General features: G+C 38.4%; 1 protein-coding gene across 1 annotated transcript in view; it reads left to right on the top strand.

Moving 5' to 3' along the window:
• Nucleotides 1-15127, top strand: part of PLS1 (plastin 1) — a 125651-nt gene that overhangs the window by 97686 nt on the left and 12838 nt on the right. The window contains exons 10-12 of the mRNA XM_075548827.1: nucleotides 4924-5119; nucleotides 9549-9627; nucleotides 13235-13349. Of these exons, the coding sequence (XP_075404942.1) occupies nucleotides 4924-5119; nucleotides 9549-9627; nucleotides 13235-13349 (390 nt within the window). The remainder of the gene's footprint in view (nucleotides 1-4923; nucleotides 5120-9548; nucleotides 9628-13234; nucleotides 13350-15127) is intronic.

Here is a 15127-nt window from a genome sequence, read left to right as displayed (position 1 = left end):
ATTGGTTTCTAAAAATATCCTAATTTTGTCTCTAATCTGTGCCAGTACCCACTTATTTTGCAGAAGAGACTTATTCATCCTTCGGTTGTTTGCCTTTGTTCTTTGGGTCATCCCTTTGTTAATTTCCAGATTTATGGCATAGTAGTTTAAGAGGGAAGGCTTAATGACTTCTATGTGTTTGAATTTACTCGGGCTAGACTGACCCATTGCCCCAGTATGTGGGACATGTGCCATGTGCTCTTGAAAAGAATGTGAATTTGTTTGCATTTGGGTGGAGAGCTCTAAAAATGTCTATTAGGTTGAATCGCCTAAATGTAGAATTTAATTTTGTAGTCTTGTTGAGCTTCTTTCCCTGTGATCTTTTTCAGGGAGCAGTGCATTAAAGTCTCCTACTATGATTGTTGAGTTTGTGATGTCTTTTTTCATCTTTTGAATAATATGATTGACAAATTTCACGGGTCTTTCATTGGACACATGTGTATTCATTATGCTCACTGATTATTGGTCTACTGATACTTTGAGCTTTTTATAGTGCCCATCTCTTGTTATGGTTTGCACCTTGAGATCAATTTTGTCAGAGATTAAGATTGTAAACCTGCTTTTTTTAAGTTGCTGATTGCTTGGTATATTTTTCACTAGCCTTTAATTCTCAGCCTGTTTTTGTTTGCGAGCTTATGAGGTTTCTCTTGGTTATATTTTCCAAGTCAGTCTGCTAGCCTGTGTCTTCTAATGGGTGAATTGAGACCATTTACATTCAGAGTTATTACATCCATCTGTAGATTCTTTGTTGTCATCTTATACCATTTGTGTTTGATGTTATCGTACCTCCTAACATGTCAGTGTGCTGTGTATGTGTGTGGGGGGGCACGAGCGGGGGCTTCATTCTTGCCTTCTTTGCACCATTTGGAGAGTGTTATCTTGGGAGTTGTTTTCAGTGTGGTGACTTCTGGGTGGAGTTTCGCTATGTGGTGGTCTCCTATTTATTCTCAGTGAATGTTGATGTAATGCCCACAGTGAGTTGGCAAAGTTTTTTGCCGAGGTGGCTTACTTTTGACATATTCTTAGAGTTTTAGCTTGTCTTCAAAGACTCTTACTCTCCATCTATCTTGATAGATAGTTTGCTTGGAGAGAGAATTTTTAGATTGGCATTGTTCTCTTTCAACTTTTGGAAGATGTTACTCCACTCTCCTCTTCTTCATGATATCTGCTGTTAGGTCTGAGAATATTCTTATCTGAGTACCTTTATATGTGACGGCCTTTTTTTCTCTAGCTGCTCTTATAATTTTCTCCTTTTCCTCAAAGTTAGATAATTTAACTATTATGTGCCTTGGTGAGTTCTTCCTGGGGTTTAGTCTAAGTCCTCTCTGCTTCCTGTATGATTATCTGATTATCTTTCATTTCCATTCAAGTTGGGGAAGTTTTCTTCCAAAATTTCCCTTGCTACATTTCCTGTTGACTTCTTCATTGTGTCTTGTTTGGGCATTCCAATGATTCGAATATTGTACCTCTCCATAGCAATGGTCATTGTTTTCAAGTTTTCTTCCATTTCTTTGATTATCTTTTGTGACTGTCTTTCCCATATGTTGAAGTCTGCCTGGTTGTCCTTGAGATCACTGGTATAGTTCTGTTTCTTCTAGTCTGTTGGTGAGGTATGTTATCTTGTTCTTTGCTTCTGTTACTTCATCCCTTAATTCTTGTAATACCTTCTGTCATGTGGACCTTAACTCCTCTGTTGTTTCATCCTTTTTCTGTATTACTTCCCTCATATCCTGCATGACTCCAAGCAGCATTCTGAAGATTTCTTTTTGTGACAGATCAACACCTGCTTTTTCTCTGAATGTCGTTAGGTTCAGAACTTCTTCCGACACTGCATTTTGTTTCTCTCATTTTCTTGTTGATGGTGTTGAGGCAGGTTGCTGTCTGCGTGTCGTTTTGGAGGACCTCAGTGCCATTTTCACAGAAGTCAAAGAGCCCTGAGCTTGCTTTCTGTGTATCTGGTAAGAATGATTCTGAGGAATACCTGTGGTCAACTGTGCTGAGGCCTTCAGGCTACCTCTGTATCTCCCTGGGGTTTCACTCTCTACCTAATCAGCCAACTTTATTTTTTTGGAGGGCAAGTTGGATGGTCCTGTTGGGCAACATGGGTTGGGTGAATGTGGGCAGCAAAGTGATACTGTGCAGAACAATCAGGCTGTGTGCCACAGTGACTTGGTGGCCAGTGGTAGCAGGAGGCCTTGAAGGGTGGGCTGATTCCAGCATTTGTATGAAGACCACTGGACTGAGGAAGGCCAGGGGAGCTGCAAGTACAGGTCATGCAGCAGAGGAGCTGTGGAACTGGGATTGGGGGGTGGGGGGGCGTGTCACAAGTCTGAATCGGGGCACTAGGGAGCTGCAGTGCCAGAGCTAGGCGGTGTAAGGTCTGTGGGGTTGAGGTAGCACTTTTGGGGTCAGTCCACCGGGCAAGGCTGCCTGGTGGGAGGCAGGTGGTGGTGGTGTTTCAGCCTTGGCAGGTAAGGCCGTGGGCAGGTAGTCATTGGGGTGGGCATTGATACGGGTGTATGGTGAGCAGGGGCTAGCTCTGGCTACTAGAGCCACACTTTGACGGTGGGAGGATATTGGGCATGGCAGAGGACGCCACAGCTGGGCAGGAAGAAGGGGACCGGTTGCAGTGGGTAGTACCTTTGGTGGACTCTGGACATGGCTGCATTGTGGAGAAAGCCACAGACCAATAGTGGTCGGGCTCCATAGCCCCAAGCAGATGGTGGGAAGTTACTGGTCTCAGGATGGAAAGCTGTGTGTGGTTGGTGGGAGGGTTCCAGGCACCATTGGTCAGCAGCAGTGTGGGGGTCCAGCCACGACTGCAAGAGCCACAGCAGGTCAGCTGGCGGGCTCTGGATGTGGCAGTTGGCTCGTGCGGGGACAAATGGCGGGTTTTGGTTGCAGCAGGGCCTGCAGCAGAATCTAGCAGCACAGTCTGGAGTAGCCCTGCAACCAGACCAGGCTGCAGGTCTCTGGGGGCTCTGGAGCAAGTATAAATGGGGCAGGGTAGGTGAGTGTGGGAACGAGCTCCAGGTTGCTGTGGGTATTAATTATTTGATCCAAATCCCCCACTTGGCTTCCTGATCCCCAAAGTCACCAATCACCATGGAGATTCCAATATGATCTGTTTACCTGAGTACCATCTTGCTAGAAGTCCCCCTTTACCATTATTTTAAGCAAATTGCAAATATATTTTAATCACATATACAAATATTAAAATATGAATTAAATGTTTCTAAAAGATAAAAACTTAAAAATATAATCATAACACCTTATTGTAGCTTTAAATTTTAACAATAATCTGTAATATCTAGCAGACACGTAACATTCCCCACTATCTAAAATACATAAAGGAAGTTTTTAATAATTTGACTTAAAATCTAACTGGTCTATTGTAATATGTTGACGTTTACTTTGAGAATTTTCCTATTGTTTCCTCTGATTTAATTTTTGGGGGGGGGTAAGGTGGGTAAAAGTACTAAAAAACCAAACTCCCTGCCATCAAGTCAATGCTGACTCATAGTGACCCTGTAGGACAGGGTAGAACTGTCCCTGTGAGCTTATGAGACTGCCAGTCTTTCCAGGAGGAGAAAGTCCCATCTTTCTGCCACAGACTGGCTGGTGGTTTTGAACTGCTGACCTTGCGGTTAGCAGCCTAGTAGGGAACCACTATGCCACCTGGGCTCGTTGCAAGACTAATACACAGAATTAAATAAGTCATAATCTCAAGTTATGATATACTGTCATCATGAATCCTTGTATGTCTCTCTTTTTATCTGTTTTTATGATTTTGATGGGTGGTTGTTTTTGGTGCTTATTTTATTAAAATTGTAATGAGTGCTCCTGAACCCTTAATTCAACGAAACCCCTAAGATTGTGATATTACTTTACGTTGATCTCCACAGTTCCCCGCCTCATCTTTCTCCCTTACCCCAGGGTAACCGCCATCTTGTCTTGTGTTCATTGTTCTGCTCTTTTTATAGTTTTCTTTTATCTAAGTGTATTTTTAAATTCAACTTACTTTTTAATTCAATATTAAGTCATTGTTGTATTTAAATTTATAGTACTTATTTTTGAGAGCGTTATTACATTGCTGACTCACTAGTGTTTTTGCACATCATTGTTTATTCACTTGGTCTTCGGTTGACAGGAATTTAGTTTGTTTCTTGGGTTTTACAATTGTGAGAAGTGTTCTTTCTTACATTGATATATTTTATCTGTATCCCATCTTGTTTTTATTGAAAAATGCTACTGAAAATGTCACTCATGGTAAGGTGGATGAGACAATTAAACCTTTTATCCACGTAAAGTATTCTAATAAGAGACCTTGGACAAATTACCTACAGTGCTGACCAGTGGGAACTTCCTGAGATAATATTGGATGGTGTCACTGAGTATTTCAGGAATGTGGGGGAAATATGACTGTGATCCCAGCAAGATGACAGATCTTTGATTTACAAAAGAAATAGGAAGTTTCTCTGGAATTCCTGCTCATTTTTTAAAAATTGATCTTTTTGTTGGGGGCTCTTAAAGATATTATAATAATCTATAAATTAATTATATCAAGCGAACTTGTACAGATGCTGTCATCATCATTTAAAAACTATTTTCTTTCTAATTGAGCCCCTTGATATCAGCTCCTCTTTATTCCCTTCCTTCCCCACTCTACCACCCTCATGTACCCTTAATAAATTATATATCTTTTCATATTTTACAAATCCAATATATCCTTTCACCCACAGTGAGTTCCTGCTCATTTTGATGCTATTTTGAGCTACCATTTATATAGTTACAGAAAAGTAGTTATTTAGAAACAAGTTAATCAATTTTAAAAATCAATCAAAAGTTTGATTTTTACTCTTTCTGTTTCATTTAATTGTTTAGGAGAAAAATGACCTGAAGCGTGCTGAATTTATGCTTCATGAAGCAGATAGACTGGGCTGCAGACAGTTTGTCACCCCTGCAGATGTGGTTTCAGGCAATCCTAAACTTAATTTAGCCTTTGTAGCTAATCTGTTTAACACATACCCAAGCTTACACAAACCTGACAATAATGACATCGACTTGAATTTATTGGAAGGTAAGTCCTTGCTGCTCTACACTGGCTCACCTTCTCTATCTCCTATGGCACTGCCCTTCCTCACTGCCAGGGTGGGGTCTGTGGTGGGAGAAGAAGTTAAATGTGTGTGTTCACATGCATCCATTACAAAGCTCAAATTGCAGAATGTGGATATTGGTGTTGCTTACAAAAGAACACTAGGTTAAATCTTACCTATTGTTTCTCTATAAGAGCTTCATGAAAACTATCATGCCTTTGAAAATTTTCTCTTAAGTGGTAACATAACAGTAATTCCACCATCCACTATTATGAACAATGTATTAGTTATTGGAAAATATATATATTTGTAGCTGTGTTTCTTCTTCAGAAGGTATAGTTTGACTCTAATATTTTTCTCTTTTTAATGTTGCTGTGTAAATGAAAAAATACAATATTCATTACTGGTCTTGTGGGGGGGCTATCGTTACTGGTCTCTTAATTTATAACACTTTCCTATTTTGCTTTGTGAAATGCAGATTTGACCCCTCCTAATGTAGGTACTGTATTTAGTACTTTTCTATACTCTTTATTCATTCTGAATGCTGCTTTTATTAGTACCATTTTTTTCTTTCCATCTGGATTGATTTTTATCTTTTGCATTGTTCATGCTCTGTATTTCCGCCTTAATATGCCTATAGAATGAAAGACTAAAAGAAGAAACACAAATGAAGTGTAATTAGACTAACAGAGTAAGGCTCTGATTATGTAAACTCACCACCTAATTTGCCTTCTATACTGATGAGATATTATAGTTGTAAACACATTAGAAACTGATTTTGACTATAGGATTTCATGATTTAATATATAAAGCTTATATCCCTCTCCTGAGAATAAGCAGTTATTTTTTATGTCAAATAATCTTTGAAAGGATTCATCTTAGGTTCTATAACATATTGTTTTATAATGAGCTATGTTACATTTACTGAACGTCATTGATGCTTACAATATATTAATCATCATAATGACAAAAACGTTTCCCAAATCTAGATTTTTCTCCTTATCTCTGTTTCCTAGCCTCTCTTCTTCCTTCCCCCACTCTCACACTCCCACCCACATGCAGGGAAGAGCAGCGGCAGCAGTGGTGGCAGTTGTTGGGCAAGAGGTCAGTCTTGAGTTTTTCTTTCTGGTTGTCATGGTTTGCAGAAGACAGTCCTCAAGGAGGAATTCTTCTTGGGAAGGAGAATTTGAAATTTGACTGGTTGTTCATTCTCTCACATTGCTCCCACACTTCTCCTTCTTCCCCACTGGTGGCAGGGGAGATTCATTTCATGATCTTTCCCTTTTGAATGCCACCACCAGTATTGCATTATCCTGTCACCTCATGCCGATTACTGTTGTTTCATTAGTGAAGGGGAAGGGGGAAGGTTCAAATATGTTCTTTGAGGATTGTGACTCATTTACTGTTCTGGAGGTCTGGTAAAATAAAATAAAAATGGTATTTTTTTACACACATAAGTAATGGAGAGGGGAAATAGACAAATTGTAGCTTTTTCAAAGAAGAGACATCTATGACTAGGAGTTAGAGCTAAAAACAATAAAGATGACTGCTAAGTGTTCATCAGTCTGGGAAATATCAAAATCCCTCTGTCTTACAGTAGAAGGCTTTGTTTAGAGTGGCATATTAAAAATTATCTGCTTTTTATAGTCACTGAATTCTTACTAGATATATTTTCCAACTTGCTCCATCTCCTGTTTGTCATGTTTGAATTCTTTTGCTAGTGTTCAGCATGTTTTGGAATTTTTCAGTGTGAATAGGATTGCTTAATATTTCCCTTAGTATTTATTATATTTGTATAAGAAGATACTGTGGGGAATGTTTATCAATCGCCTTTATTTAGAACATATGTATGTCCTGATACATCTCCCCCAATACATTTGACTTTGGCTGTCATTGGAATTTTATTTCTCTAAATTTGTTTTTGTAGATCCTTCCAAAATTTGAAGCTTGACCCTGTCACATTCCTAATTTATATATTTGTATGTCCTCCTTGGCAAAGAATTATAAAGAAAATTAAATATTTAGCCTTCCGTCACATACTATGTGGACTACTTGTAAAAAAAATCACAAAATTCATTTGTGGTAACTGAAAGTCTGTCTGTAGGCCACAGAATTAAATTGACTTGGTTCACATCATTCTACTCTTTAATATTTGAATGACCTCTGTGAGCCTTGGTTTTCTCAAAGATGAGCATAAAACAGGACTACTAATATCTACCGGTACTTGAGGAGTTTCAGACCATGCGATCGTGAATGAAAAGTCTAGCATACTGTGTTGTCAGTCATGGCCAGGGCAGGAGGGCAGCACCTAACGTATCTCTTCGTACAGTGAGCCTTCATTAAGGGAATGGGTTTATTCCCCTCCCTTTCCTCTGGTGAGCCTACTTTTAAAATGTATCCATTATGTTCTCTGAAACTTTTATAAGTTGCAGATGTTATTTTGACTCTAAGTTAATGGAATCTTTCATAGTTCATTCTGTCTTGCATGTCAGCAGTTCAGATTTTGTTCCTAAGATTGCTTGAATGGTCTTCAGTTCAGACAAGAGTTTCCAGTCTGGAATACATATGTTTTTGCAATACTTGACCATGGCTCTTGTACCATTGCATAATGCTTCTGGCTTTAAGCATTTATTTGCCAACTTGAGATGCTACTGCATAGATACATGCTTACCCATAAAATCTGTTTTGCTTTACAGGTATCAAATTAACATAATCACATAATTGCTTAAGCAAATAGGAAGATATATGACCTTCTGAAGTTTATAATAGTTTCAAAACCCAATCAAAGTATAACAGTTTGGTGGGTTTTTAAAAAATATTATTCATTACATCATCAGGTCAACAAAAAATATATATTAAAAAAATCATTTTATTGGTGAAGTTAGATATTTTTTAACTAAAAATTAAACTATTGTGACATGATTCATGCTAGGAATTTTTAAATATACTATAATTTGGATTTTCTTGGCTTGAAACACTGTAGAAATTCTCTAATTACTAGAAGAAATTTTATATATATAACAGATAGATATAATTAGAGAAACAGTGAAAAGGTCAATCTAAAGTCACATGCATCAAGCTGTTATTCATCATATGTTTATATGTGTATCACTTTGGACATAGTTCATATTTATGCAGACCAAAGTAGTCGATTGAGCAAGAAATTAAATGACAACATAACAGAGGAAGAATTGAAGCAGATTCTGGGAAAGCAGTTAGGCAATGATATTGAAAACCTCACGAAAATATAGTAGGCAGTTTATTTTCCTAGTATTCGGCACAAATAACAGAGTCCTTCTAGTGGCAGAGGGTTTTGATCCTATACTGGGTGTGCTGGTGTGTGCCGCCTGTGGCAATTGATCAAAATACAACTGGAGGATGGTTGTGTAGGAATGGGCCACCGGAGCTCAGGTGGCTACCAATCCCTGTGCCACCCATCCTGGCACCCTCATGTGGACCAGAGTCTAGAAAGGGAGCCAAACTTGCCTTTGACTTGGAGGAGATGAGAGGTGTACTGTAAATGCTTCAATTTTTCAGGAGCCAGTGATCAGATGAGGGCTAAGACATTCCACTGGCTCCTAGCTTTGCTGAAGCGAAAAGACCTTTTTTTTTTTTGCAGTAAAGAGATGACAGTGAAACAGACGAAGCATGTAGAACCCATATCTCTACCTACTTTGTGTCACACTTGAGCCGTATTTTCCTTTTAGATGGTGTGAACACTGCATTCATAGCTATGAAGCAGAGCTCAGGGAGAAGAGGTTATGCCAGGCTAATTTCTTACAGAAGGATTCCTCAAGGGATTTATTATGAAATGTATCTTTCTCTTAGCAATTTTTCTTTGTGTGTGTTTGTGGGGGCTGTATATGGAAAAATCACATATGTTGGGTAGTGAACATCAGAATAACCATATGTTGAATAGACACCAGCAAAATAGCCCATGAAGCGCATCAAAGAATGCTATCCCTCAATTTTTACATGACTGTAGTTCCAGCTCTCCTGTATTGCTGTTTGGTGTGATTAAAATGTAAATTTGTGTGTTCAGGACCTTTCAGCACAGCACTGGGGAGGGCCCAGCACTGCTGCTCCTATTTTGTATGTTCATGTTACCCGCCTGCTAAAAGATATTATTCATGTTTAGCCCGTCTTTTAGCCATCTAACCATAAGTAACTGTAGCCATGCACGTCGGTTACTTTTCTGGACAGAGAAATCCCTGGTTCCATAGTTCATGTGCACCAGGTAAGGGATGATAGATTGGGGAGAATTAGAACTAATGGAGGCTTCCCAGAGAGAAAAGATAGTATACGGGAGCCAAGGCAAAGTATGTAAGGATAGTACTTGCCAGAAAGCTTTCAAATACAGTTCCCGATTCTTTTTTGTCTTGTGTCATCAGTGTAAACTTGTGTCTACTGTAGGAGAGAGCAAGGAAGAGAGGACATTTCGGAACTGGATGAATTCCTTGGGTGTGAGCCCGTACATTAACCATTTGTACAGGTAAAACCTCTTACTGTGCTTCGTCTGTTTTTCATAATTTTCATAATCCTGTTTTTCATAATTTGTTGTGTATATTTTTTCTCAATTGTGAAAAAACCCTCGTTTTATCAGAGTTGTTAAGTGCCGTCAAATCAGTTCCAACTCAGAGTGACCCTTTGTACAACAGAATGAAACATGGCCTGATCCTCAGCTATCTTCACAGTGGTTCCTGGTTTGAGCTCATGGTTGCAACCACTGTGTCTATCCATATCTCATTGAGGAACTTCCTTTTTTTTCACTGCCCTGCCACCTTGCCAAGCATGAAGTCCTTGGCTAGGACCTGGATGAATATGTAGCCGTGTAAGTTGGCTCCTTGTCTGAATAAATGTCAGGTCTCTCCTGACTACATGTTCAAAGGACAGCACAATACAGTGAGTACTTCCAAAGTGCGCATAGGAGGAAACCGTACTTTTCCATTATAGAATCTACCAACTGCCTCGAAAAAGTGCTAAAGAACTCAACTTCAAAAAATAAATGCAATTTTTAAGAAAAAGTCTAACAAATCTAGTAATAATTTAAGGTGTCCTGGTGGAGCTGTTGGGCAGGCATTCGGCTGCTACATTTAGTTTGGTAGTTCAGGCCCACTAGCTGCTCTGTGGGAGGACAAGAAGGCTGACCTTCCTGTGGAGAGTTAAAGCCTTGGAGACCCTAGTTAGGGTTCTCGTGAGTCAGAGTCAACTTGATGACAGCGACAGAGGACATATAATGTAAGTTCTACTCACTTACATTCAAAATGGTCTTTAAATTCTCCTTAACTGGTTTTAGGGGGTGGGCTTATACTTGAAAAACTCTCAGAGTGTGTAAGTTCAGCTAAATGAGAAAAGATACCATTTAGGAGTGCTCCTATGACAGTACCTGGGCAGAGAATGTCTATAACTTTAATTGATAGGGGAAAAAACAGTAAGTATACTATGATATCTTTCCTGCTTTAAAAAACTGTTGAAATTGTACATATCTATATCTGAGTATTAAAAAAATGTGGAGGAATATGGTCTGTCTCCAAGCTGCAATCACGAAGTATGCACAAGTGGGTGGTTTTAAAGAACAGAAATGTGTTTCTCTCTGGAGCTAAAAGTCCAAATCAGGTATGGCCTTACGAGAGTTTCTGTGACAAGCTTGCAAAGTCTCTGGGCTTTAAGTTTATAAAACATGAATAATAATGCCATATCACATAAATATAAGAGTGAATTCACTTAAAAGGAAAAGAAAATCAAGAAATAGGTGAGACTTTAAAATTCAGACAAATGTAAGGGGGCTTCAGAAAGTTCATAGAGAAATGGAATGAAAACGTAGTAGAAATTTTCCATGAACATTTTGAAGCCCATTCATACTTCAGCATTTGTTGTTGTTTTTTAATACAAAATGTTCCAGGTGCCTGAGATAACCTAGTCAGCTCTTAATGACTTTCATGTTCGACTCCCTAAGCCCTCCCTCTGCACGGAGCCACTTCCCTCAGTGCCACGCGGGATGTACTCAGAGACTACAGAGTGACTCCAACATACATGTTAGCAAAGTGTACATCAGCAGCCAGTCTGTCGGGGGAAAGCTCCACATGCTTCACAAAGCTAGCAGTTTTTAAATCTCCTGCTATTGCTTCATATCCTCAGTACACAGAATTGATTACAAAGTCTTCTCCAGACATTTTAAAAAATCATTTTATTGGGGCCTCTTACAGTTCTTAGAACATTTCATACATCAATTGTATCAAGCATATTTGTACATATGTTGCCATCATCATTTCTAAAACATTTTCTACTTGAGTCCTTGGTATAAGCTCCTCTTTTTGCCCCTCCTTCTCCTACCCTCCTACCCTTGTGACTCCTTGATCAATTATATATTGTTATTATTACTTTGTATTTTCCACTGTCCATTCTCTCCCTTCACCCACATTTCTGCTCTTTGTCCCTTTCAGGGGTGGGGGTGAAGCTATATATCCAACCTTCTGATGGGTTCCCCCTTTCTGCCCCTTCCCCTTTCCTGACCGTGCCCCTACCCTCATGATATCGCTACTCCCACTACTGTTACTGAGGGGCTTACCTGTCCTGAATTTCATGTTTCAAGAGTTCTGTCTGTACCAGTGTGTGTTCTCTGGTCTAGCCAGATTTGTAAGGTAGAACTGGGTCATGGTAGTGGGAGAGGGGAGCATTCAGGAACTAGAGGAGTGATGTGTGTTTCCTCAGTGCTGTAAACAGCTCCTTGGTTGAATCATCTCTTCCTTATAACCCTTCGGTGGAAGGATATCTAATTGTACAGACATATTTTGAGCAGTTCCAAAGTACATGTTTTTCCAAATCCAAACAGTAGTAGTGTTAAAGTCATCTCTTTCCTCTTAATATTTGTTATTGAGCCTGAATAATTGCCCAATATACAAGCCCATTTCTACTGTATAAGAAGTTTCAGGAAGTATATAAATAGATGAATAAAGCAAACATGATAATCCTCTCAACCCTTTTATATTCCGTTAGTCCTCCTCAGGGAAAATTGATACTAATATTCCTTACCACATACTTAATTTTTTTAAATCAAATTATTTGCAATCTTTTGTCACTAGGATTTTTTAAAGTTTTGACACACAATCTGTATTCCATACAAATTCATTGGTTCAATCATATCGAGAGTTGTACAATTAGTGGTAATGATTGTGGTAAATAGATTTTAGAACATTTTTATTAGACTCATTATTAGCTCCACATTTCCCTCAAAACTCCCTGCCTTTCCCCCAAGAAACCATTAATCCAACTATTTCTATAAATTTACCTAACCTAGGTTTCATATATAGAAAAACATACCAACAATTTTTAAAAGACTAACAAAAATTACCAAGAGAAAATCTTAATGGAAAAGAAAGTAGAAAATAATAAAAACTAGAAAAATTTAAAATAGGTCAAAAGGGAGATCAAGTGATATGGTGCTCAATTTTAACCTAATTACATGTATAGAGTAAGGTGTCCTCTCTTTAATTTAATGTGCAATGGAAAGCTTTGATGTCAGTGTATGCAGATTTAGTTATCTATCTAATGTGGGCCCAGGAGTTCTTCATCCTTCCGCCAGGTATCTGAGCTGTGTTCAAATGTATAAAGGTGCCAGTAGGTACTAAATGTCTTTTGTATGAAGGGGTACAAAAATTTTGCAGGAAATGGAATTAAAAGATAACAGAAATGCTCCAGGAACTTTTTGAAACTCACTTATATGAGTTTCAAAAATAATAATTTTAGACAGATTTCTAGATATGTAATTTTGGAATATATATGCTTAAATACATATTTTGTATAGAGTTCTAGATTGCAAGTTCTAGGTCAAGTGCTCGAAAAAAAAATTTCAGTGCTATCAAGTCAGTTCTAACTCCTAGTGCCCCTCTGTTTTCCCAGGATTGTAACTGTGTGGTTTTGAACTGCCACCTTTGTGGTTAGCAGCTCAATGGGTAACATAGTACGGCACCAGGGCGCAGATCAAATACTAGGTCTTGTAATTCTTTAAGCATTAAGTGACCCATCTCCCATGTGATTAGTCAAGTTAGATGGTACCAGCATTTCCTGCTCCTTCATCTCCTGTCCTTTCCTGTTTCTAGTGACCTTGCAGACGCGTTAGTGATCTTTCAACTCTATGAAATGATCCGTGTGCCAGTCAACTGGAGCCATGTCAACAAACCTCCTTATCCCGCTCTCGGAGGAAACATGAAGAAGGTGAATGAAATAATGACCATGGATATTTTGTTATTATTTTGGTATAAGAGGATAGGATTTCATACGGCTTGAGAATGTATGGTCTATCCCCTGACTCTGATAACCCATAATGTGTGCAATTTGATGGGGTTGGTTCATGTTTGTTTTAGTAAGTGTTTGGGAAAATGAAGGTAGTTCTTCCAATCAGATACACTATAAAACTTTTCCTCTTTACCAAGTTGGCAATCCTTAATATGCCTTTGCTTATTTTATAGTCACCAAACTTGCCAACTCTTTGCAGATTATGCATTCACTTTATTATTATTTATTTACTATTTGGTGGTTGGAGTTCTACAGAGTCATTATGGAAGAAAAGCCTGGATCTACCTCCAAAACATTAGCCATTGAAAAATCTCATGAGCACAGTTCCACCCTGTCACACATAGAGTTACCATGAGTACGCATCCACCTGATGACAACTGGTAACTGGTACCAGAATTTTGGAATATTACTTTGTTTAATATTTTTGTTTGGGGGAATATATATCAAAGATATTATTTAACTTATCAAATGAGAGAAGTAGGAAGTAGAGGTTACAACAGGTTCAAAGAATCACCTTGCATTCTTACTTGTAACAAACTTGAGAATATGGATTCTCTCTTTTTAAGGACTAGTATCTTTTATTTTTGAATTTTTTTGTTGTTGTGCAGTCTCATCTTCAGCTTTCCTGGTAACTACTCTCTGGTTCATGGAGAAACTATATCTGTGTGTCTCAGGTTACATTTTTAAAAATTTTCTTAAAGTGTTTATTCCAAAGAACATTTATTAAGCACTTTATAATACTGGTGACATTACACGTTTATGAGAGCTTAGAATTTCATTGGAAAAAAACAAAATATGTAAGAGTTGATAGGTACAGGTATATTCAGGTTTATATGTCTATGTTTCGCATGTTTTTTTTGTTTTTCATTGTTAAAAACAGGAAAAGCACTTCTTTTGTTTATTATGTTCCCCTAGTGATTTTAAATACCCTACACCCCAGACTCCTGGAGCACTGGATTATCTATGGGTTGGACATAGGCAGGTGAGGCAGGGAACATGGCTCTGGGTGTGTGCTCTTGGGCTACGCATAGCAGGTAAGTAGGTAGTGGTGGCAGCTCTTACTGCTCAGGTAGGAAGACCAGCAGGCGGCAGTGGGAATGCTCCACTTATTTTCCCCATGCTCACTTCCTCTCAGGTCTTGCCGCCACCCATCTCTTCACAGCCTTTAAAAGCAGCTCCAGCAGCAGTGGCAACAAGTACACCCAGAAGCGGGTTCTCACAGGGTTTCAATATTGTGTTTGCACAATGTTCAAATCACACGATGCCCTATTTTACAGACTGTATCAGGAACGTTAAGTGATACATACCTGCATGTATGTGTATGTGTTTATATACTTTTAAGGGGGCTTCCAAAAGTGGAATTAAAGATAATGGAATTTTTCCATTAATATTTTGGAATCACTCTTATAAATAAAAGTTAATAATAAGATGATGTATAGTGTTACAAAATAACTATTCTAGAAATCCAAAGAAAATATAAATTGTTATCAGCTGGTACATGGTAAGGACAAGCCTTTGGGAAGAAAAGTAGGCCAGAGAATGATTTCAAAGGATGATTAATATCCATATTTTAAAATCAGTGGAATAAAGTTAGATTCTTAGTGAATGAAACCTTTTTCCCTTCTATTAATTTAGATAAAGCAATATTTTATCTCTATTAGTGGGATGAAAGAAGTCAGTTTTTAGCACAGATTTGC

Source organism: Tenrec ecaudatus, chromosome 4 (assembly GCF_050624435.1).
Source record: "Tenrec ecaudatus isolate mTenEca1 chromosome 4, mTenEca1.hap1, whole genome shotgun sequence".
Classification (NCBI taxonomy): domain Eukaryota; kingdom Metazoa; phylum Chordata; class Mammalia; order Afrosoricida; family Tenrecidae; genus Tenrec; species Tenrec ecaudatus.
The sequence above is the reverse complement of the archived record's forward strand: the minus strand, read 5'-3'. Positions and strand labels throughout refer to the sequence as shown.